The following is a 23,662-nucleotide window of genomic DNA, read 5'->3' on the forward strand; positions in this document are numbered from 1 at the left end:
TATTTCTTTAAATAATCAGCAGCTTATTCAAACATCTCGTTCATGTGGTTCTTTGTAAGGAATCCCAATCTTTTCGAATATTTCTCTTTCAGTCGCACATGGTATTTTAACTCCATCGTGTATTCGATTGCTCTTTTTGTCTCTGATCGTATTTGCACATAGAGATTTGTCAGAAAGAGAATATCCTGAAATTAATAATATCATCATATGATATGGACGTGTTGTTGTTGTCAAGAAGAGAGAACAATCAACAACTTACCTTTTTTTCTACAAAGCAATCGAATCGATCGATTGAAATGATCACTTCCAGTAAAATACAACAAAGCAAAAGCGTAATGTTCTCTTCGGTACACCTTAATATCGATGCGACGATGAATTCCAACATCCTCAAAACAATAAACTCCCATAAATGTATCATTTTCATCCTCCTCTAGATGGAGTTTACATGACATGGAAAGAGTGTCAGTAATTATTTTCATATCTTGCAATTTCGACACAATTTTTTGTAGTAATCCATCCAATGAGAAATTTTCAATGTTTGACACGCTGTCACTACTGTCAGCACTACTGCTGTAAACATCATCGGCTCCATTTCTCACACTAATTAAAATATCTACATCGCCACAATCTGGTTTTCCTCTTCTAAACGAGCCAACAGCTTCGCAAATGATGTTGGAAGAAATTTTGCGTGCAATATTTTGTACAATTTTGGAAATTCGTTTAACCTCTTCCCTTGGAATTCTTTTTTGAAATTCATAATAATATTTTAAACCAATTAATTGTTGATGGTTGAGAATAGAAGTGTCAATATCTTCTATTTTTCTACATCCTTGAGAGTACAAAATTTCTGCAGTTTTAGTTCCAACACCCCATATTTTTGTAAATGATTGAATCACAGTATTGACATTATTTGTTTGAACACTCTCTAATCTTGATATTTTTCCAAATTGTAAATATTCTTTAATTTTTTCTCGAACCTTATCTCCAATTCCAGGAATGTCTGCTATTTGATCAATACTTGTTATTTTAAATGAAATTCCTCGAAGTATAGTTGTAGCTTTTCTGTATGCCATGGCTCTAAAAGGTTCATTCATGCTATTGTAATGCTTGTATAGTTTGTCAAACATATCTGCTAGCTCCTGATTGACACAACTATTGCTGCTGCTGCTGCTGATATTGGAATTTACACAAACAAAGGAATTTAAAAATCTATTTTTTCTTTCTTGCTTGTCTTTTTCCTTATTTTCAAACTGTGAAGGATTGTCTTTTTCCTTATTTTCATGTGAAGGATAGAGACAAGTAGTTTCTTGAGAGGTGCTTGGAGTGTTAATGGAATATAATTGCGAGAAGGATTCTTTTGATGTCTGTTCTGGGATTTGAATGCTGTATTTCTTAATATTACTAATTAACTTTTGAGCATGCAAACAGTCAATAATAAACGTTGGAGAAACCACATTCTTATATCGAGGCATTAATTGTTTGACTTTTTCAAATTTTTCACTTCCACAAATAACATAATCCACTTCACCACTCAATGTTTGATTATTAAATATTTCCACAAAACCTCCTCTTTTTGAAATATTATTTACATGAATATTCGCTTGGTGCTTACTCAAATTCTTGCCACAAATTAACAAAAACTTTAAGCCATTAAAAATTAAAGCGTTCGATGAGGATGAACTGGTTTTTTGTGAGGAACCATTAAATCCCATTTGGGTTGAGTCAGATTGAGAAGAGTCATTCAAAGATGGCAAACACTCGTTTCTGGAGAGAGGGAATGTCTTTTGAGAGATGAGATGATGGTCATTATTATTCACTTCTTGAATCATTCCAAAGGTTGAACCATTGATATTTTCGGATGAAGATTCAAACGACGAAGATGCTAGAACGGGTCCGAGTCGAGAAGAAGAGAAATTTGTGAGACTCACATTGACTTCTTCTTCTTTTAAATCTTGTAAATATTGTTCAAGATGACGAAAGAATGATTCATGATGATCTTGGTTCAATTCGATTTCAGAAATTGGCATCCGAAGGACGAAAAGATCGTTATTATCAATGTGCGAAGTAGTAGTTGTTGTTATGGAAAAACAAGGTTTTGTTGTTGCAAACGAGAAGAGAGGTTACAAAGGCTCATCCACCATCATCATCACTCTTCTGAATTTTTAGAATCTCGATTGTTATTTTTACTACTGAAACTGAATGGATTCCACTCTCTCTGATGACAAGAGTAGTGTGACGAGAGAATGATCATGATCGATTAGGGTCAAGACCTTCTTCATTCACGCCAATATTGACAATTGCATTATTCAAATTCTTGTATTATCTCTCTCTCATATTGAGTCTCCTCTGTCCAAACACAGGCAATATTGAATCATTAAATATTATTTTAAAGAGACGAGTGAACATTCCGTCGTGACAAGTGTGTGTGTGAGCCATGAAAAGGCACTCCTTCAAAAATGCGTCCATACCTTCCCACTACGACTCCTTCTGTCACTTCGTCGATGATGAACAACCACAACAACCACAACAACAACAACAACAACAACCTTGGTGTTCCTCCAATTCCGCCTCGTCCGCAGCCAAGTACTTTGACAGCAGCCTCAGCCTCTTCTTCTTCCTCCTCCTCCAACAACATGACCATCAACAACTCATCTCAGCAACAACCTCCCAAGGTCATCATTGTTCAACCTCTTTCTCTTGCTCCAATCTCTGCCAATGTACGATCAACATCGACCACGATCACGAATTTTAGTAATAGGACAGTTGCAGGAGGAAATGTCTCACCACACTCTCCCACGATTACTAATCATTCTCAACAGAATCATTCGAATCATTATCAGAACAACAACAACCACGGAGAGCAAGTAGTACTACCACCACCACAACTACCAACTTCTCCTTTGAGTCCAAAGATTTACACCACCACCCCAACAACAACAACAACGATGAACTCGAGCACAGCAGGAACAACAACAACAACAACCTTGAAGCCTTCCTCTGCTGCTATTGTCTCTAACAACGGTAGCACCTTGTCGTATCCTTCTCCTCATCATCATCAACATTCTCAACATTCTCATAGTCATCATCAAAACATTCTCAACCATAACAACAACAACAACAACAACAATTTGAACACTCATCAGAACTTGTTCACTCATTATGTTCAAGAGGAAACAATCAATGTTCCACTCTCTCAAGAACAAATAGCTGTCTATCAAAAACAACTCTCTGATGTCATCCACAAATTGAAACAAACTCATACCGATGGCAAAGAAAAGGCCAAAGCACTCGAACAAGTCATTTATTTATCATGTACACTAAAATCAGACTTTACAATGACACTCTTTGGCATCTATAATGCTGACAAGTCACTATGGGAATATTCTCCAGTTTTGGATTTATTTATTAAATGTTTGAGATATTTACTTTTGCACAGAAGTTCATACATTCGATCGTTGACTGTCCGATGTATGAGATATATCATTCAGAATGATCCTGTGAATTTTCCATTTGAAGTATTGTGGTACAAATACAATTGTCACTTGCTGATCTTTAAAATGATGTTGAATGACACGGATCGAGAAAAAATTCAAGTGTTGGAATTGGTGAGAACTCTATGCAGTAATATTGTAAAGAGAAAGAATGCAGCTGCTGTGAATGGTTCATCATCTATTGTATTAATACAATCCAAACAACAACAACAATATGGTCTATATTTTGCTCCTCCAACAAGGAAAATTGAAATTCCATTTCTCTTCATGAAAGGAATTGTTCACTTTTTAAGTTATATTGATGGAACATTATTACAAATGCAAACACAAATGGATCAACAATCCTCTAACACTGCATCACAAAGAGGAAATCCTCCTCCACCAAATGCGACAACTTCTGCTGCAACTGGCAGTAATACCAACACTGCCACAACAAACAATTTGAGTAGCAGTGCCAATGATCAAAAGAAACAATACTTTTTAGAATCCTACAAATCTGTTTGTATAGAAATACTGAGAGATAGTTTGGTTTATGATGAATCACTTTGTGATACTGTCATCAAGTGTGGAGGATTTAAATATCTTGTAGAGCTATTATTGAACAACAAATTCTCTCAGTATCATTCAAGTATTCTTTCTAGCATTCTCTATATTTGTGACAAGTTTAGAACAAGAAAGTTTATGAAGAAGGGATTACTTGATCTTTTATATTTAATTTCTCCTTTCACCAATTATAGTCAACTTCATCAACAATATACTATTGCAGCTAATAATGCAGCCATGTTAAATCCAAGTGCTGCACAACAAGCACAAGATGACTTGAATCAACTGGTTGTGGAACTTGAAAGAAGCAAATCTATTATTTTGTACTTTATGAGATCATGGACTGGATTATTTATTGTGAATCAAACCAAAGTGAATATTCTTGGAACGATTGCCAATTTACTCAAAGTTCCAAATAGAACTCAATTGAAACATTTGATCTTGGATTTATACATTGAAATACTCAAACAAAGTGTTCCAAGCAAATATCATCATCTCATACCACCCATCTTCAATGAGTGCTCATCTCTCTATAGGGATCGATCTCAATCTCTCAAAAAGAAGAATCCAACCAACAATTCCACCTTGAATTTACCTCCAAACAACAATAACAATAATCCGACGACGACCAACCAACTCACGACAAGTTCTGGAGTGATCAACAATGGAACTCATGTTGTAGTACCTGGTGGTGGTGGTGGTGCTGGTACTGGTGGTCAATATGGCGTTGGTGTTGGTACAAGTGGTGGTGGTGGTGGTGCTGGTGGTACTATCAATGGTGGTGGTGTTGGTGGTGGTACAAATTTGAGTGCATCTTCCACGACAGTTCTAGTCGGAGGTAATCAACCACCATCATCATCGGCTGGTTTTTACACGAGTTTCACCAATGATGTTACTTTCTATGCCGATCACAGTGCTGATGAAGATCGAGTTGTAAATATCTGTTTTGTATTCTTGTCCATGACCATTTTGACCTTGATCGATAGTGGATTGATTGAATCTCTTTTATATCTATCCAAGCAATCAATGATTAATGGAAAAACTAAAACACAAGAGGATCCATCTGCTCTAAAAGATAAATTGAATATTGGAAATGATGATGAAGAGGATAAGGGAGAACGTGCCTTTATTAGCTTTAGAGCGAGTCAACTCTTACAAAGTGTCTTGTTATTTAGTGACATGTTGTTGAATAAGAAAACATGTCTAGTCATGCAAGATCGATTTGACACTGAAATTGCAAACTTTTTACTTGGCATTAGTAAGAATAATCTCTACAGTTACAAAACTCTTTCAATGCTCTCTGCTTTCTATCAACAATCCTTCAATAGTTATAATGTGGGAGGTAATTCTTCATCAATGATGGACCATACCATGATTCAAGCTCCCAGTCACTTGAGTGTAGTTTCAAGTGATTCGAACAGCAGTAGTGATGATCGATTTTCCAAATTCAGTACCAATAATATTCCTTCTTTCTATATTAGGACACAGATTGACAGTGACATGGACGATCAAACCTTTGAGAAACTCATTCGTGAGAGCAATGTACTTGTAACAAAGGATTCAAAACGATGGAATTGGGAAAAAATTTATTGTTTAATATTTGGTCCTTTAAGAGTGGCTCATCGATTGAAAGAAGTGATCACCAAACAAGAAAAACTTTTAAAAAGAATTCTCAGCTATTTCAAACCCTATAAGAAAGCATTTAGTGAATTGAAATATCAAGAAGCAAATCTCGGATATACCAAATTGTGCAATGAATTATTGTACAATTTATTGCATATGGATGACAGTGGTATTCAACTGATCAGAAGTTGTAATATTATCAAACAATTTTATGAAGTGTTGGAAATTGAAGTTCGAGTGGCTAAAATGTTTCCACAAAAAGCGACAACTTCTAAAACTGATCAAAAATTGATTGATTCTGATAAGAGAATATTAAGTGAAGATCGAGTTCAAAAGTACATGGTACGAGACTACTTTGCAATTATTGGATTAATGAGTAGTACCATAAAAGGAAAAGAACTTCTCGAAGAAGAGAGAATCTTTGATGTACTCAAAGATTTAACCACAAAGAGAGATGACATCAGTCAATTAATCATCAAAAGTTTAGACTATACTCGCCCATTCAGTGATCGAGCAAGAGAAATTTTGAAAGAAGCCATGATGAATGGTTCCAATACGATTCGATATATTAGTACATTATATATTAGAAATTTAATACGACAACAACAATCGTATCCCAATAATTTTCATGCTTGGGGTGTTCCTTTATTGACGAGCAAATTGTACGATGATTGGGAAAAGGTGCGATTCTCCGCCATTAGTATTCTTTCGGAAGTGTGTTGCACCAATTTTGGAGGTTCCTCCTCTTCGGATTTGTCTGATTTTGAGAGTGCCACCGAAGATGCATTGATGGTATCTCCTCGATCTGCTAATTCTTTCATTCAAATGTCCTCTTCCAATACAACATCCAATGAAAATCTTAGATCTTTTGTTTCACAGAATATTTCGAGAGAGGTGATTGCTGAAGTGATGCGAGATGGTCGAGATGGAATGAATCTCTTACTGAAAATGACAAGTTGTAGAGAAGGTATTGATTATCTAAGTAGTGATCATATCAAATTATTACAGGAACTTGTAGAAGAATGGTTTGAAAGAGAATCTCATCAATATTTACTTCAAGTCGAGTATGGACTCAATCGATTCTATCAAATGAATGCTCTTTCCATTCATTCTGCATTTCCTCCAACCATTGCATCTTCATTGATGATTGGTTCTCTTTCTCCTTCGAGTCATCATCACATTGCTCTTTCAACATCCACTCCAACAGGAAAAGGAGCTCAAAATATGAGTGGATCCTATGATTATGCCAAACATGGAGTTATTTTACAAAGTAACTTGTATGGTGAATTGTGTCATACATTGGAAGGGTGTACAATTTTAACCAATGATAAGAATAGAACTCTTCACTCATTGTGTCAGAATTTGTTGAATGTTTATCAGAAAGTATTAGTTGCAACAAGTGGTGGCAATAGCTCTCAATCGAACTCGTATACGAATCTTTCTCAAGATTTTAATGATTCCTCTTCTGATTATTGTGGACAAATTAACAATCAACAATTGGTGCATTTGTGGTCTCTTGCTTTCTGTTGCAGTACCAATACTGGTTATGAATATTGCAATCGATATATTCAACAAGTCATTATTGGATATGAAAAGAGTCATCTTCAACAAGAGAGTAGTAGTGATCAACATGTCGATTCAACAGATGCAACTGATGGATGGAATCAATCTCCCACAAATAGTAACAACAACAACAACACTATCGGAAGTGAACAATATACTGTTGCTCAATATTTTGTGTTCATTGCACAACAAAGTAAGGACATCTCATTAAGAGGTACCATGTTGTATTTACTTGGAATTCTATCCAAATGCAGTCTAGCACGAAGAGATTTATTAGAAATTGGATATGAATGTTCTTATCGATATGCCATTTCTGTTCCCAAAGATAGAAAACAATTTTTCAACCTTACAGATGAACGTGATTCAAAAGTTGAAGATTCACAACAAGATTACAATAATGAAGATGTATTGTTAGAATCTATTTTGAAGGAATCACAAAATCAGGATATTATTAAGGAATTAGTATCCAATGTAACCAAAATTGCCAATCCTGTTCATGAACAACAGTCTTCAATTAATTTACAAAATTCAAAAACCAAAGTAGCCAAAATTCTAACCAACAATGAGAAATCAAAACTTATTTATTATTTATTAGGACATCATTTCACCTATTACAAATACAAGTGGAAAATAATTAAGGTATGTGGTTGAATAATGCATGTGAAATATATTCATTCATTAACGATTGATCATGTGAAATATATCCATTCATTAATGTGAATCATGTGAAATACATCCATTCATTATTGAAATTTTTATCACTACATTCAAATGTGGTATTCTCACTTTTCAATGCCACATGTGTGCAGTTTGTCATTAATGACCTTTTGGGAGGAAATAGTAGCATGTTATGCTCTTCCATTGCGACCTCAAACTATGAAACAAATTCCAACATGATCAATTCTGCTGTTGAAGATGAATTGTTTGTCATGAACACTCATTTACTTTGGCTTGATGCAGAGACAAATGCAATTAACAACAGAATCGAGGAAAGAGAACGAAAAGAGTCTTCTTCCAAACCAACCAGCACCAAGGAAAACAACAAGACTGTCAAAATTTCTTCCACAACCAAGTGAAATGAGCGCCAATGAGCTTCCAAAGAAATCAGGAATAAAAAAATTCAAAAAAAAATGAGCAAACGCTCCTTTGGGAATTATTCGTCGGGTGACCAAGCCTTTCATCACTTTGTTATTTCTTCAATGTGCAAGACCGAACCAGATTTTGTTCCCCAGTTTCCCATCCTTCTTTCAACGTCCGATCAAAGTTATTGCACTTTAACAAATGACTACGAATCAAATTTTAAAAAAAAGAAATTTTCAACCATATCCGATTCCGTGATTCCTTCCCCTCCATGCAACTCAGCGTTCAGTTCTACAACCAATACTCTCTTTCTTCAGACTTTGAACAACTCATCAAACAATTGCAACATTTTTCCACCAAAAACAAACCATCAACAAATTGAAAATGTAAATATCATAGAGGATGATGATGCAAAACATCATCAAGAGCAACACTCAATGGAAGACGATGAAGTTACATTCACGTTTACAACTAGTTGCAACGATACAAATTTATACAGACACCGGAAGCATTTGCAGCACATTGAATACCTTCGAGCCACAGTCATAAACCAAGAGATCAACAAAAATGTCATCAATTTTCAGGTTAAAGGAGTAAGTGGACAAACTATTTGTTTCAACCAAGTCGACATTGAACGTAGCACGCTGCTAGAATTACAACAAATAGTCTATCAACAAATAGGAATTCCCATTCAGAAACAGAGATTGGTTCTGAAAGGCAGAATAATTCCATTCACTAACAACACAACTCGTTTGTCAGAAATTCCTGGAATTGAAAATAACTGTACTTTTCAACTTGTGTGTGCTTTGAAGGGAGGCTAGTTTCATCTTCTCACTATTTATTATTGAACACTGAATAAACAGTTTGCTGCAGGTTCATTAATTTGTTTGACTTTTTGGGAGTGACGCAGGTGAGGGAGTGAAAAGCAACCCAAGCAAAATAATGGCGTGACAAACATGCAAGCCTATGCTGGTGAGAGGAGTGCTTGGATAAACATTCCAAACAATCTCAATACATAAGAGTAGAACTAATCGTGCTAAATTATACTTGAAATATGGGATGTACATTAGTAAATAAGGGGTAGAGTGGAAATACCAAACGTAGAATTGGTAGTGCAAGGAGCGAGCAAAAATTATTCCAATAAAATTGGATGTGAACATCATATAAATGATGTGATTGGTATCGAGCGGCTTATTTTCTACATTCTTGTATTTAAATAATAAGAAAAACACATTCTTAAATCGCTCGCCAACACACCACTTTGATAAGATAAATATCAACAAAATCAAAGCATGGCCAGTCAATAGAGACCTCGAGAGAAGTTTTGATCTAAAAACATCTTCTGAAAGAAATTTAAAGTTAACAGTCCATGTGTAAGTAAATTCTCTTCCAAAATCGAAAGCATAATGGAAATATTCATAGGCATTTTCGTATAAGAAGGGCAACGCAAATACAATTTGAAGCCCAATAACAAGGATGACTAATTTTGAAATTGATTTGAATGTAAAGCCAAATCTCTGGACTGTTAATATTCCAACAGCTGGGAAAAAGAGCAAGATGTTCATTTTCACGCCCAATGCACAGCTGTAAAATAAAAGACCAAAGTTGAAATTATCTTTGCAGAAAGCAAACACTGCTAAATATAAGAAAAGCATTGCAATACAGTCATTAAACATTCGCAACACAAATATTGAATGAATTCTTTTGCTGATCATTAGCATGATAATAATCCAATAATATGTCAAGCTATTCTTATCAAATGATGTATATCTAACATAAATCAATAGTACTACAGCAAACAGAGCAACATAAATAATCGCAAAAATAATTTGGCCAATTTCTCTTGATCCATTCAAGGTAATAATATTCAATATAGAATAAATGTAAACAAAGAGAGCAGGATACACTAGAGGACCGGTTTGTCCATGCAAATGAGAGTAATCCCAATCTCCGTTCAAAAATCCTTTTACTTCTTGCATATAAGCAATCCAATCAATTTCTGTATATTTCACGTATTTAATTATCAGAAAATTAAAAATCAATTCAAAGAGAATGGCCATCAAAGAAGCATGAACAAGAAATGATCGGAGCCTCGCACCATCAAAGAGCAATGATGTTGTTGCTGATCGCTCTGAGCAAGTCGTTGAAGATGCATCTTGGTTTTTCATTTTTTGTGGTGTAGCGTAACGAGTGGATGGAAGAGGTTCAAGCTTGAACACAAATCCATCATCCTCATTGCGACACACACTTGAAATTTGCCTTGCATCATGAATGCTCATTATTCAACTCGACAGTTTAATAACTTTAGTTCACTCAACAACAGAAACCAATTCCCAAACAATTATAAAAAGCTTTACAAGTAAAAACATGTAAATTTGTAGGTGTTTCCTCATACGAATTACTTTTTTAGACGTCACCCCAACAAAAAAAATAACTCAAGCTAACATCTTTGTGAGTTGTCTTTCTTCTCTCTAAAATCATCGACACCATCGCGATCACACAAAACATCACCACCATGGTCTACAAATTGGTATTAATCAGACACGGAGAATCCGAGTGGAACAAGGAAAACAAATTTACTGGATGGTACGATTGTGGATTGAGCGAAACCGGACTCAAGGAAGCCAAAGAAGCTGGTGAAATTCTTCTCAAAGAAGGCTATGAATTCGATTTGTGTTATACAAGCTTTTTGAAAAGAGCCATCAAAACACTATGGATTGCATTAGAAACTATGGATGCCATGTATCTTCCTGTTGTCAAACATTGGAGATTGAATGAAAGACACTATGGTGCTCTTCAAGGCTTGAACAAGACTCAAACTGCTGAGAAACACGGTGAAGAGCAAGTCAAGATTTGGAGAAGATCCTATGACATTCCTCCACCTGCTCTTGAAGTTACTGATGAGAGATATCCTGGCCATGAAAGAAAATATCAAGGATTAACTCAAGAGGAATTACCAAAAACTGAGTCACTTAAATTGACTGTTGACAGAGTGCTCCCATATTGGAATGATGTTATTGCACCAAGCGTCAAGGAAGGCAAGAGAGTATTGATTGCTGCTCACGGTAATTCATTACGTGCATTGGTGAAGTATTTGGATAACATTTCTGAAGAAGAAATTGTTGAATTGAATATTCCAACTGGTGTCCCATTGGTCTATGAATTGGATGAAAACTTGAAGCCAATTAAGCATTATTACTTGGGTGATCAAGAATTAATTCAACAAAAGATTAACAGTGTTGCAAGTCAAGCCAGCAAGAAGAAGTAAACATTTCCCTCCAAACAAAATTTACAAATTATTGATTTTTAAAAAAATTGTAAGCTAGTAACATGGGTGTATCTTTGGAAATCATTGTTAAAGGCGACGGAAAGAACGTTCCAAAACCGGGGCAAACCGTTTGTGTTCATTACACAGGATATGTATGTACCACATCATGGTGTCACCATGTTTTGATCATCATTAACTGCTATTTTCTTAAATTGAACAAAACATAGATTGCTTCCGATAACTCGTCCGATGACGGAGAGGAATTCGATAGTAGCAGAAAACGAGGAAAACCATTTAAATTCCGATTGGGTGTTGGGGAGGTGATCAAGGGATGGGATGAAGGAGTTGGACAAATGAGTTTGGGAGAACGAGCAAAAGTGAGAATGCCTCCCGATGTAGCATATGGAGAGAATGGTTTTCCTGGACTCATCCCACCACACAAGACAATAGTGTTTGATGTAGAGCTCTTGGAGTTTTATTGAGATGCCTTGAAATCAGGTTGCAACAACTTGACCTCTACTTTGTCATGAACGCCTTGTAACAAAAGTTCTCCTTGAAAATCAATGACCTTTCTCTTTTTAGCAGCTGTTATTGAAGTGACAAGTTACAAGATATTAGTTTTTGAATTAAATGATGACATACCTTTCATTGTTCCGACAAGAGACTCCAATAAATTTTGAATTTTGTCATCATGGAAAAGCTGACCAAATGTGCAGGTTCCACTACTTCCTCCAACTGTGATGATGATTTTTAACAAAATTATTATTTTCAAACATTTATTGTCATCATACGTACTTCTCTTCATCTCGTGCACTAAATGCTCAATCTCTTTTTCAACGTTGTATCCTGACATTTTTTATTGAAAAGTTTTTGAAGCAAGTCTATAACAATTCAGATGTCAAGGAGAGATGAAAAGGCAAAGAGTCAAGCTTGGACAGCAAAGCCACTACCTTTTCTTTGATTCCTTGATTTCTTACTAATGCATCAGGCTCATAATAATTTGCAAGCAAATCTTGTTCCCTGAATATGGACTGAACGAAATATGAGAGTTGATGATCGCTGTTTTCATTTCAAATCATAAACACAAAACAATTCATTCCAACAACTTACTTGAGAGAATAGCACAAAAACGCTCGAAATTTCAAATCTTCGATATTGGACAGCTGTTTATGCATCAACCTCTCCTCCACAATTTTGTTTACCTTCTCCACAGCTAAAGGAATTCCAATTCCTCCAATATCAACCGCAGAAACTTCTTGGGATTAGACTCACACAATGTCATTGGGATAATACTTACATTGTTTTAGACGGGCCGCCTCTTCAATTACGTTCCACAGATGATACGTTTTAAAAATTGAAAAACTCTTGAATCCTTTCAAAAACACATCCATTAAAGCATAAAACAGCTTTTTTCTTACCAATCCATCTAATTCAACATATTTCGCTCCATTTCCAATGTCTATCAAATCCAATTTTTCTACGCTCTTCTTTATGAAGAAAAACTGAACAATGGACTTGACAGCTTCCTTAAGCTGAAGAATGGGATGCAAAGACATGGTGTCCAGTGGCGAAGATGTTGATGGAGATAAGGCAGCAGAAAATTCTGAAACTGGTGTTGTTGACATGCGTTCACTCCTTAATCCAAATCTAAAGTCGAATTGGTTCAGCAATGAGAACACTCCCACCACTTCGTCCCTATATTGTCCTTGAACAAGCGGAGAGGATTTCTCATAACACTCTAAAAGATAGGTTTCATCATGAAGAAGTTGATTTGCTGCGTACACAAAGAAATCAGAATCTAAAAAGAACTGAATGAGTAATAGTGACGCACTTCTTCCAAAGTTGTCTTGTGGAAGTTGCTGAACAGCATCAAGTGCTTCGAATTCTCTTAGCATTTCCTGAACCGCGCTTGACTGGAGGTTTTTGAACACGTCATAGGGTGTTCTTTCTTTTATCCAATAAAGTCGCTTATTTCATGTGAAATGCAAGTTAGAAAAGGTTTTGAATTGTTGTACTTACTCGTGTGTCCTGATAGAGAATTGATGTAATATTCTTCACAATGACTTCACCAAAAGGAAATAGGTGAACAATATATCGTCCAGTGGCTGGATCTAGAATGTCAGAGTCACACGAGCGTAGTAAATTCATAATATTGCTATGAAGAGCAGAAATGAGGTAATTCGAGGAAATGGGCCTTGTCTTCACCGATTCCTCTTTTTGTTCAGCTGGTTTTGAAAGTTCCTCCATCACAGAAGAAGCTTTCTCAATTTCCTCTTTAGAAAGAACGTTTTGATTCTTGTAAAGAAATTTAGCCAAGGCAACCACATCACCTCTTTCTAAAAGATCTTCAAAGTCAAGTTTGAGTTCAACCGTTTTTTCGACAGTACCAAGAGATTGTTGGGCGTTTTTAAGGAATGCTTCGAGTTCTTTGGTCGATTGTGTCTCACTTGCATTTTTAGATATTGGTGAGGCCATCAGGTTTTCTTTTGCATGCAAGTGAAGATACAATTCAGTCAACATTTGCTTTGCAATTTGAACTTCATCCTCCAATTCAGGAAATGAAGGCCCTTCCTCCAACACAATTTCCAATGCCTCAATATCTCTTTCCTTTATACCTTGAGTTAACCGGTGTTTGATAGAAAGAATTTTTCTTTCTCGTCTTTTAGCCTGCATGTTTTTCTTGTGTATTAAATTTCTAGCTGAAACAACCAAGTCGGACAATTCACCAAACCGTTCAGCTTCATAGGTTGCCTGAAGCAACTTTTGTTGGTTCTCCTCTGTTGGTTCATTTTCAAACATCACAATATAAGAGTCTAAAGTTTCCTCTAGTTTGTAAATAACGGCAAGCTGTTCTTGCTCTCTGTCAACCTGAATTAATTCTAAACAATTATATGCTCTACTTAGGTCCAGTTTATCATCATTCTTGTTGAGTTCAATTATTTCTTCCAGAGCGACTTTGTCCTTTCTTAGTATTGCCTCCTCCATAGCCTGTCTAACCTTAACTCGTTGTTTAATCTTTTCCATCTCTTTGACTGAGTTTTCAATCACGTTATGAAGTGCTGAAGAGGTAGAGGTCAAAAGATTTTTCGCTTCAATAATAAGAGCTTTCACACTTTCAACATTTCCTGTTTCGTTTGCCTCATCAACGGCCATTAGTAACCTTCTTTTCATTCTTGTTTCCTCTTTGCATTGGGTTATTGTGTTTTTTGCTTCCTGGAAAGGTTTTTCATGCTCAATACCTAAGCTCTTTGCATGGAGTAATATCAACCTGATTGCGTCTCCATCTCGATTGGCTGTACTTTGTGCGAGCAGTTCTCTGAGGTTATCTTTTTGAATATTCGCATCGTACTCTCGTTTATATTTTTCAACCTCCTTATCAAGGCCAACCTGTAATGCTTTTGCAAATATTTCTTTCATCGATTTGTAGTCTTTGTTGTTAATTGCTTGCTCCATTTTCTTCTTAAAAAGTTTGGTATTGACAATCTCTGTGTACTTTGGCGTCATGATATGAATTAACTGAGTAAGATGAGGCCGAAGAAGTTCTGCTTGTTTAAGAAGATCTCTCATTTTCTTCAAATTTTGGGAGTTAAAGGCCTCTTCCATCTCTTCTTTGACAACCGTTGCATCTTTGATATTCTTGACTTGTTGCTCGCAAAGAGAATATAGTTTGTCATTTGTAAGATTAGCAACTCTTGCAGAAATAATTGCTTTCTCCAGTTGATTCAAGTCCTTAGATTTCACAGCTTGAAGCAGTCGTTCTCTAACTTTCTTTGGATCTTTTTGCCTTTTCATCTTCATTCGGTACGCTTGCGTCTTTTTAAGTTGGCCCTTCTCTTGAACGTTTGCTGTTTGGATTACTTTAAACTCCACATTTAGCTTATTCAGTTCTTCTTGAATGCATTGTATGGCCTCTACTCGTTTTTGGATATTATTAATCAAAAAGTCGTATTCTGACGGAACTTTCAACAAAAAACTGTCCTTGACTGCACTGTCAATCCATATTTCAGTAATGTCTTGTAGATCTACTCTTCGTTCGACCTTAGTGTCCAATGTTTTGATTACAGCCATATTAGTTACGACATAAAATGTTTTCTTCGCTGTGGATGCAGCTTCCTCACTGAAACAAACGCGCTTGTCTCCATACCTCCTAAATATAGTTCTCCATTCAGAATAAGAAACAAGTTTCGCAAAATCATTGTCTGATGATGTAATTATATCCTCTTTTGAAATAGGAACAGGTGCAGGCTTTTTATCTCCTTTTTTGCATCTTGAGTATAAAGTCACATCATCTACAGCATGAATCACAAGTTGTTTGTGAATCATTCGTTCGTAAGCATATTTGAGGTGGTTTAAAAATTTCTCTTTGGTTTTTTCTTGAAATGAAAGCAGCATATCGTGACCATTGTTGATTGTTGGATTACTCAGCTGAATTGAAATAGTATCATTATCTTCACTCTCATAAGCGTTGATTAAGATGCAAGATATATCGTCAAATCCCACCCTTGTTTTGAATTCAAAACCTCGTGATTTCGTTCCAAGCAAATAAATACCACCGTTTGTAATCACAAGACTTCTGTCATCAATTTTTACATTCTTTAACACCTTCACAATCTTTTTAACAACTCCACTCCAATAAATTTCCGATTCATGATTCTCTGTCATCTTTTCACTGAAATTTTTGGTTGATCCTATGTTCAAATGATCTTCTGCCAATAAGGTTTTATGCTCATCTTTGCTTGAAAGTTTTCTGACTTTTTCTTCTTCCTCAATCAGTTCCATCTCATCTTTCTCAGGAAAGAGGATTTTTGTCTGAATTTCGAAATGACTACCCTTTGATATAAGGACTTCTTCTTCCTCAAAAATGCTATTAGTTTCTTCTAGTTGCTTTTTAGAAGGGCGGACATGAGTAACATCCTCATGATTTTCACTGTTGTCACTCCAGTCTTCTTTCTTAAATTCTTCTAACGTTTGGGAAGATGGAGGAGTACCTGAGAAAAGATCATGTCTTGGAGATATAAGCTCATCACTAGAAAAGACATTATCATCGCTTTGAAAGGACCCTATATGTTCTTTAAGCGAGGAATCTGGAAAATTCTTAATTCGATTAAAGCTTAAATTCGCCTCCCACTCGGAAGATGACTCCATGTACTTTCCATACAGAGGATTCTCTTCAAACTCTTCATCAAAGTTATCATCAAGATCTATGTCATCATTCTCCCCATTGTTTTCATCCCCTATTTCACTTGAATCGGTTGTTAAAGTATTCTCTTCAGACCCTTCTTCTTCTTCTTCTTCGTGAAGACGATCTTCCATTTCTGATTGCTTATCGATGAGCCTTGTCATGATGTCTTTGAACATTTGTCTTGTAGCATCATCTTCAAAACAAACTTTGTAAGTTCTTTTAGGGGTAATGATTGACAGACCATACGATCTGTAATTTTGAGGCCCGTGGAAAGCATCTTCAATTCTCAAAACATCCGATATTTTACACTCTCCCTTAATCTTCTTATCTTTCGGAGAAGTACAGTATTCAATCCGGTTCTCATACAATCGGAAGAACCTCCTTTTAAACAATGATCCAGTTGCTCCCTTTCCGCATTTATGAAAATATCCATCCTGCAATAATAAATTTGGGTGTGAGGCCTCTAGCTGATCATCCTTCTGATGTTCGGAAGACATGGCTGGAAAGTTCGGCTAATTTTTTCAAAGTGCTCAAGATGAATTCCCGCCAAAAAAAGTTCGACCAACCGTTAACATTCACATTTTAAAAAAAACGACATCAGCTATATTCACCCTATGTTTCAAACACAACAACATCAAGAATTGCTTCATGGATTGTCCTCTCCGACGGATGGTGTTGCACTATCCACTTGGACCGACTCTCAAACATCTTCCGAGCCATTTGATGCTCGGATCATTTATCGAGATGATGCTGTACTTTTTTCGGTCAATTCCATCGTTAAGAATATGGACTTTGATACTTTAATCAAATACTTTCTACATGAGCATTTCCGATGCCCAATTCCAGAAGATGTTTCTTCCTATTGTATTCGATATTACGATATTACATGGGCAGGATACACCTCAGCATTTTCAAATCAACATTTGTCCAAGCTTTGGGAAAGCGTCTATAAGGCACGAAATCGTTCGGGTCGGATTTTGCAATTGATTGAAAACACCAACAATCACCACTTTCTGAAAGAGGGTCAAAGCAAGAGGATTACTCTTCTGACTTCTCCTTCCAAGAACACTTTTAAATCTTCCAATCATGAAGTCGCCGTAGAAACTTGTGGAAGTCCAGGTCATTCGTCCTCATCACCATCACCACCACCACAACACATTCATGAAAGCATTGAAACCTCAGATGTGGTGATGCAGGCCTCCACGACTACAACAACAACAATTCCATGTTCAACACAACAACAGCAACAACCAAACACTACCACCACTACTACTAGTACTTTCAAAACAGTAGATATATGTCCCATTTCCATCAATGAGAAGTCTCAAAACTCCATTTCATTTACTTGTGAAAATGAAGAACGATTTTCAACAACGCCCACGAAAGCTCGTCGAAGAAGAAGAGCAACGACACGAGTTAAAATCTTTTTGGAACCAACTCCACAGGAAGAAGATGTAACAGCAAACAAGAATGACGAACCTATGGACTTCTCTTTTATTGATAACATTCCAATTAAAACACTGAAAAGAAAGCACAGAAAAACAACAACACCTACCTTTGAAACATTACCACATACTGAGAAGTCACACACAAAAGAAATAGAGAGTAGCATTCCAAAGAGTGAAGCAGTTCCCACAACCTGTGGTGGTGGTATTGTTAAGATGGATGAATCGTATGAACCAATCCTTGAAGTGAAAACGAGTCGAATGAGAAGAAAGCAACGTAAAGCCAAAACTCTTCAAAGTTCAAAAGCCTCAGATTCACAAACCAATATAGATTCTTCTGATCCAGTCTTACCTCCCTCAGAGACCTTTGAAAAAGAATCAAAAAAGCCAAAAGCAAATCCAACAAATAATTTTTCATGCGAATCTTTACAAATGAATGATTCATCTGTGGATGGTCATCACCAGCCACCTTCTATTATGAATACATCTTCTGAGAAGAGCAAACAAGAGAATAATGACATGATGAATGACGATGCAGAAGATGCCAATTCTTCTCAACAAGTGGAACGACCTCAAATATTCACACACCGTGTTAATATTTTCCCAAGAAAGATGGAATGTGACTCTATCACAAATTTCATTGAGACTCAATTCTTTAATCATGATTTGAGGAAAAATGTATTATATGTCTATGGAACGAATGGTCAAGGAAAATCATTGGTTGTCTCTTCTATTTTCGATTCAGTGATAAAAGTAGACAAGTACAAGTTTAATCTTGCTGGATATGCAAAAGGATCAGATTTATTGCTACTACTTTTCCAGAATATTGTAAAAGGTGAGATATCAAGGAAATCAGAGTTGGCTCCTCGACTATTGAGCCATTTCAACAATAGAAAGAAACCAGTTTTGATATATTTGGATGAATTTTCATTTACACGACATAGCAAGTATTTGGACCAAATCAGAAAATCAAAAATTATTGTCATTGCCGTGACTAATGACCCACCTACGAAAAGTGCACTTCCATATTCATTGACTTTTAACCAATACGAGAGTGAAGATATTAAGAAGATACTTATTAGCGAATATGAAGGAAAAATCAGTGTAGAGATCTTTGACAAGATGATGAATTATCTCAAGAACAAGCAAGATCTTCGACAAATCAAATCATTCGTAGATGGACATTTAATGCCAGAGGCTAAAACATTAACTGTGAAAAGAATGCTTCAACTTTGTACTATTGGATTCAGGAAGAAGCATGACCCACTTAAAGGTCTCACTCAAACCGCCATTGAGATTCTTGTGGTGTTGAGCTGTGTGGCAGCTGAGCAGGAAAAGTTTTATGGTGAGATTGATGCTGAAAGTTTTCAACGAAAATATGAACAAGTTCTACAAGAAGATTTCAGAAAAAACTTTGGAGACATCAAAGATGGTTTGGTTTTACTGACACAAGAAGGACATATCACTCGAAAGAATGTAGCTGGAGATATCGTTCTCCATTCACCCTTTGATGTCATACTTGCTTCTGATAATGTTATTGTGAAAAGGTTGCTCTCTAACATTAAATAAGTTTTACTTGAGTTGTGTCTTTTTCGAACAATTCTTTGTGAGTTTGAATTTCTTCCTTAGTGACTCCTTCTTGTGTATCGGTTGGATTGAATATACGGATGCTTTTTATGATCTTTTTCATGGAGCTGGTTAATGTAGAAGTTTGAAAAACCATCTTGCAAACTTTCTCGTCAACACAACTCTCACAATCCGAGGGTTTGCTGGCAATTTCATCCAGAGCCATTTGAGATACAATTTTTTTGTTTTGTTGAATTTCCAATAATTTGTCATCAATCGAGGATTGGCATGCCAACCTGTAAATGGTCACCGCTTTTTGTTGATTTTTTCTCAACAATCTAAAAATTGCTTGATCATCCTTTGAATAGTTGAAATCAAGATTGAATAAAATTACATGTTGTGCTGTAGTAAGATCAATTCCAACTCCACCAGCATTTTTGCTAATAATCAGAGCGTTCTTCTCTCCATTTCTGAACTTTTGCAATACATCGGATCGTTGCTTGTCTGTCAATTCTCCTGAATATATTTCGCAACGAACCTTTTTGTCTTGTTCTAACTGTTCTTTAACTGTTGGAGCATAACAAATTAAGCCAGTGAAAATTACAGCTTTTTCTCCTCTTAAAATGATGTTAGAGACAATTGATCTTAAAATGCGTATGCGAGAACACTCAATTTTACGATATGAATATTTTTGTAGCTTTTCCTTAATCTTCTCAAAGAATACAGAACTTGTATTATTTGTCCGTTCGTCTTCATAACTTGTTGCACGTATTTCTTCTACAAGCTTTGAATTATCGCTTTGAAAAAAATAGCTACAACAATCTAAACACACTCTTTCGTAAAAGTAAGATGAAAAAAAGGAAGATCTTCCCATCTGGCTCTTTAAATCAAGAATCTCTTTGTAAATACTTTTTTCTGTCTCGTTAAGAGTATATTCAATAATAAAATCATTCTTTTTTTCTTGTATCAACTCCAATTCTCTAATGGACACCTCTCTATGGATAAGATCTTTGAAGTAATGTCTAAACAACTGAGTTCTCAATAGCCCATCTTTAGAGAATGGCTTGTGTTCGGCCAAGTATTTTACGAAGTGAGACTGAAAGTAAGGCTCCAGAACTTTGACAAAAGGATTATTAGGCTCTATAAATTGGATTAAGTTGAACATCTCTCCAATATTGTTTTGAAGTGGCGTTCCGGTCACTAATATTTTTAGAGCTTTCTTAAACTTTGAAAATTGCATAAATCTTACTGTTTCCTTATTTTTGATCACATGGGCTTCATCAATGGCCAATATATCTGTGTTGTTAACTAAAATTTTTTCTGTTTCATAGTCCTTCAACATATTCAAGCATCTATCATATGTCATTACCAGCATTCCTCCATTGTGATATGAATCTATATCCGATGTGTCCTTGCTCTTGATAATGCTTATTTTCGTGAATGGTTCAGGTAAAAAGTGACTTCTGTATTCGTTAGAAAAATGCTCAATGTTGGATTTTGGAACTAATACTAAATAGTGAAGGGTTTTTTTTTGAGGTTGAAGACGATTATAGTTATATAAAGTAGTACAGTGAGCGTTTTTCCTAAACCCATTTGGTGAGCAATAATTAGAGATTTGCCTTGTAGCATCCTTTCTACTGCAAATGATACACACTCCTTTTGATGAAGCATCGCATATTCAGGAAATTTGTAGGTATGCGATCCAATACTTTGTGAGGAGAACGACGTTTCTTGTTGTATCAAAGTTTCTTGCCTTTCTTCTGATTGCATTTCTTGATGTTTTAATTTCTTTCTTTCTTTGTCTAAAACAATTTGCAACTCTCTATTTCTAATGTAGTACGATAATTTGCTTTCCAGCACTACACCATACGACAGTTTGCCAATTAAAAATTGCTTGTGATATTTTTTGACCATTTCATAATTGTCTTTGCTAATATATTTTACAATCTCCTTCGCTATTTCTTTTTCTTCTTGGCTTAGAATCAAAATATTTTTGACAGTCTTTTTCAGTTTTTTTGGTGTTGGTAATTCTTCAGGTACCTCACTGTCATCAATAAAGTCACCATCATCTATAACAATAGACGATGAAGCAGTTTTGGATTTTCTCTTATTTGTGTTCAAGGAAATATCGTTTCGAGTTGAAAATATCATTGGGTTTTCAAGAAGCCGTAAAGCTAACTCATGTTCACAAATTTCTGTTAAAGTTGGATCGAGTGCAGTGAGAGAATTATATCCTGATTCAAGTAGTTTCTCTTTGATATCCTCTAGCCTTTCTTTGTGAATTTTCAAGGCTTCTTGAATCGAGGTAACATCTCGATCATTAAACTTTCTTAATATTGCTTGATTATTAAATCTAAAATTTTGTTGAAAATTGGCGATATGAGTTTGAATGGACTGATTAATTTCGTTAGGTGGCTCAATCAGGCACGTTGATTCATCACCATAGGTGTCCTCTTCCGTGGAAGCATCGTCTGAAGAGTCATAAAGAAAATCAGCGCAAGACAAGTCTATCACAACAGAAGATGGTTGATAGGGTGCTCTGGATGGGCGATCGGTGCGAGAATAAAGCATCTCATCATCAGAGTAATTCCCGATGATAATGTCTCCATTTTCAGCACATTCTTCATCATCTTCTTCCCATTCCTCTGCAAACAAATCCAAGTCTTCATCTTCGTCTTGATCATCACTAGTGATTTCATAATCATCCCTCAAAATTATTTCCTTCTCGGTAGTTGTTGTTTGGGATGTCTTGTGCTGATTCTCGCCGCTCACGATGGTGTGTGTGGCAATTTCATCAGAGGGTGGAAGCATTTTTTTGTTCTCGGAATGAAGAGAGGTTTTCTCGATCCCAATGATCCAGTCATTGTCACTGCCACACAGTGACCCTATGAATGAACAAATTGCACTCACTGAATGGATTTGCGTAAGGTCAAAAAGAATTCTTCCTTCGTGTCGCCTAATGCTATGTCCAGTGATGAAGAAGAAAAAGAAAATCATGACCCAGCAATTATGGATTCCGATGCATCTGCTCACCAACAAAATAATGGAAATTCCAAACCTAACACAACTAGGCCTTCCAACATTCAATCACATTCACACTTTCTATTTGAATCCAGTCTTCTTTCTCCAAAAAGTACAAATTCCTCCTCTCACTCTGTTCAGTACTCCACAGCATTATTTGATATTTAGATCATGTGTTTGTGTTTGGTCGCTTGCCACTCTTTTTCTCTATCAATTGGTCTTTATTCGACAGAAGTCATTTGACGTTCTTCTCCTTCTTTACGAACGCAACTTTTATGCTGTTCACTTTGTATTTCTCTTGTCACACAGTTATTGGAATAATTGTTCACTACGGTTGGTTTAAAACGAGTGAAGGAAAACAACAAAGCGAGGATCCATCGATTCTTGAATCTGCAATATGGACCAAACAAGATTTGAATGTCATTTGGATCTTGGGTGAATTGATGGTGACATCGTGCATTATTGTTTGTGTTGGTTTTTGGGTAATGGCTCCTTTTGAACCATATAAACCACTGAGAATGGATGGTTATTTGTAAGTGTTTTATAATTTTATTTCGTTTTTCGAAATCCATTTTTTGAAACAGTAATTATGCTGTTCATGGAATTGTTGGAATTTTTGCTGTCACGGAGTTTCTGCTCTCAAAGTTGTATTTTCGATTTTGGCATGTTTTCATCATTGCCATGTATCCAATAGGTTTCTTTTTATGGGTTCAATTATTGGCTGAGAGTCGTCTCATTGAATTATTTCCTTATTGTTTATCCAATTATTTCACACAGCCTTACACATCCTCCATTGTTTACTCCTTTAGAATGCCTTTGGTCTTTTTGCATGTTGTGCAAATTGAACAAGCTGAAATTGGTTAGACAACAAATGAATTCT

General features: G+C 35.9%; 9 protein-coding genes across 9 annotated transcripts; 4 read left to right on the plus strand and 5 right to left on the minus strand.

Moving 5' to 3' along the window:
- Positions 1 to 27: 27 nt before the first annotated feature.
- On the minus strand, positions 28 to 2,027 carry FDP41_009297 (uncharacterized protein; the record flags this gene model as incomplete). Its single annotated transcript, XM_044713240.1, has 2 exons — positions 28 to 185; positions 260 to 2,027. The coding sequence occupies 2 exons, from the start codon at positions 2,025 to 2,027 to the stop codon at positions 28 to 30; spliced, it is 1,926 nt and encodes a 641-aa protein (XP_044557109.1).
- Positions 2,028 to 2,456: 429 nt separating this feature from the next.
- FDP41_009298 (uncharacterized protein) lies at positions 2,457 to 8,296 on the plus strand (the record flags this gene model as incomplete). The annotated part of the gene is made up of 2 exons (XM_044713241.1): positions 2,457 to 7,859; positions 8,030 to 8,296. The coding sequence occupies 2 exons, from the start codon at positions 2,457 to 2,459 to the stop codon at positions 8,294 to 8,296; spliced, it is 5,670 nt and encodes a 1,889-aa protein (XP_044557110.1).
- A 54-nt stretch (positions 8,297 to 8,350) lies between these two features.
- Positions 8,351 to 9,121, plus strand: FDP41_009299 (uncharacterized protein; the record flags this gene model as incomplete). Its single annotated transcript, XM_044713242.1, has 1 exon — positions 8,351 to 9,121. The coding sequence occupies one exon, from the start codon at positions 8,351 to 8,353 to the stop codon at positions 9,119 to 9,121; it is 771 nt and encodes a 256-aa protein (XP_044557111.1).
- A 57-nt stretch (positions 9,122 to 9,178) lies between these two features.
- On the minus strand, positions 9,179 to 10,468 carry FDP41_009300 (uncharacterized protein; the record flags this gene model as incomplete). Its single annotated transcript, XM_044713245.1, has 1 exon — positions 9,179 to 10,468. One exon carries the CDS (start codon positions 10,466 to 10,468, stop codon positions 9,179 to 9,181), a length of 1,290 nt encoding a protein of 429 aa, XP_044557112.1.
- Positions 10,469 to 10,815: 347 nt separating this feature from the next.
- On the plus strand, positions 10,816 to 11,568 carry FDP41_009301 (uncharacterized protein; the record flags this gene model as incomplete). The annotated part of the gene is made up of 1 exon (XM_044713246.1): positions 10,816 to 11,568. One exon carries the CDS (start codon positions 10,816 to 10,818, stop codon positions 11,566 to 11,568), a length of 753 nt encoding a protein of 250 aa, XP_044557113.1.
- A 475-nt stretch (positions 11,569 to 12,043) lies between these two features.
- Positions 12,044 to 12,421, minus strand: FDP41_009302 (uncharacterized protein; the record flags this gene model as incomplete). The annotated part of the gene is made up of 3 exons (XM_044713247.1): positions 12,044 to 12,153; positions 12,211 to 12,303; positions 12,364 to 12,421. 3 exons carry the CDS (start codon positions 12,419 to 12,421, stop codon positions 12,044 to 12,046), a joined length of 261 nt encoding a protein of 86 aa, XP_044557114.1.
- Positions 12,422 to 12,449: 28 nt separating this feature from the next.
- FDP41_009303 (uncharacterized protein) lies at positions 12,450 to 17,247 on the minus strand (the record flags this gene model as incomplete). The annotated part of the gene is made up of 4 exons (XM_044713248.1): positions 12,450 to 12,627; positions 12,679 to 12,820; positions 12,866 to 13,535; positions 13,588 to 17,247. 4 exons carry the CDS (start codon positions 17,245 to 17,247, stop codon positions 12,450 to 12,452), a joined length of 4,650 nt encoding a protein of 1,549 aa, XP_044557115.1.
- A 117-nt stretch (positions 17,248 to 17,364) lies between these two features.
- Positions 17,365 to 19,754, plus strand: FDP41_009304 (uncharacterized protein; the record flags this gene model as incomplete). Its single annotated transcript, XM_044713249.1, has 2 exons — positions 17,365 to 19,671; positions 19,743 to 19,754. 2 exons carry the CDS (start codon positions 17,365 to 17,367, stop codon positions 19,752 to 19,754), a joined length of 2,319 nt encoding a protein of 772 aa, XP_044557116.1.
- A 2-nt stretch (positions 19,755 to 19,756) lies between these two features.
- FDP41_009305 (uncharacterized protein) lies at positions 19,757 to 22,572 on the minus strand (the record flags this gene model as incomplete). Its single annotated transcript, XM_044713250.1, has 2 exons — positions 19,757 to 21,344; positions 21,416 to 22,572. The coding sequence occupies 2 exons, from the start codon at positions 22,570 to 22,572 to the stop codon at positions 19,757 to 19,759; spliced, it is 2,745 nt and encodes a 914-aa protein (XP_044557117.1).
- Between the last annotated feature and the right edge of the window lie 1,090 nt (positions 22,573 to 23,662).

This window comes from Naegleria fowleri (genome assembly GCF_008403515.1).
Source record: "Naegleria fowleri strain ATCC 30894 chromosome Unknown tig68, whole genome shotgun sequence".
NCBI classification, from domain to species: domain Eukaryota; phylum Heterolobosea; class Eutetramitea; order Acrasida; family Naegleriidae; genus Naegleria; species Naegleria fowleri.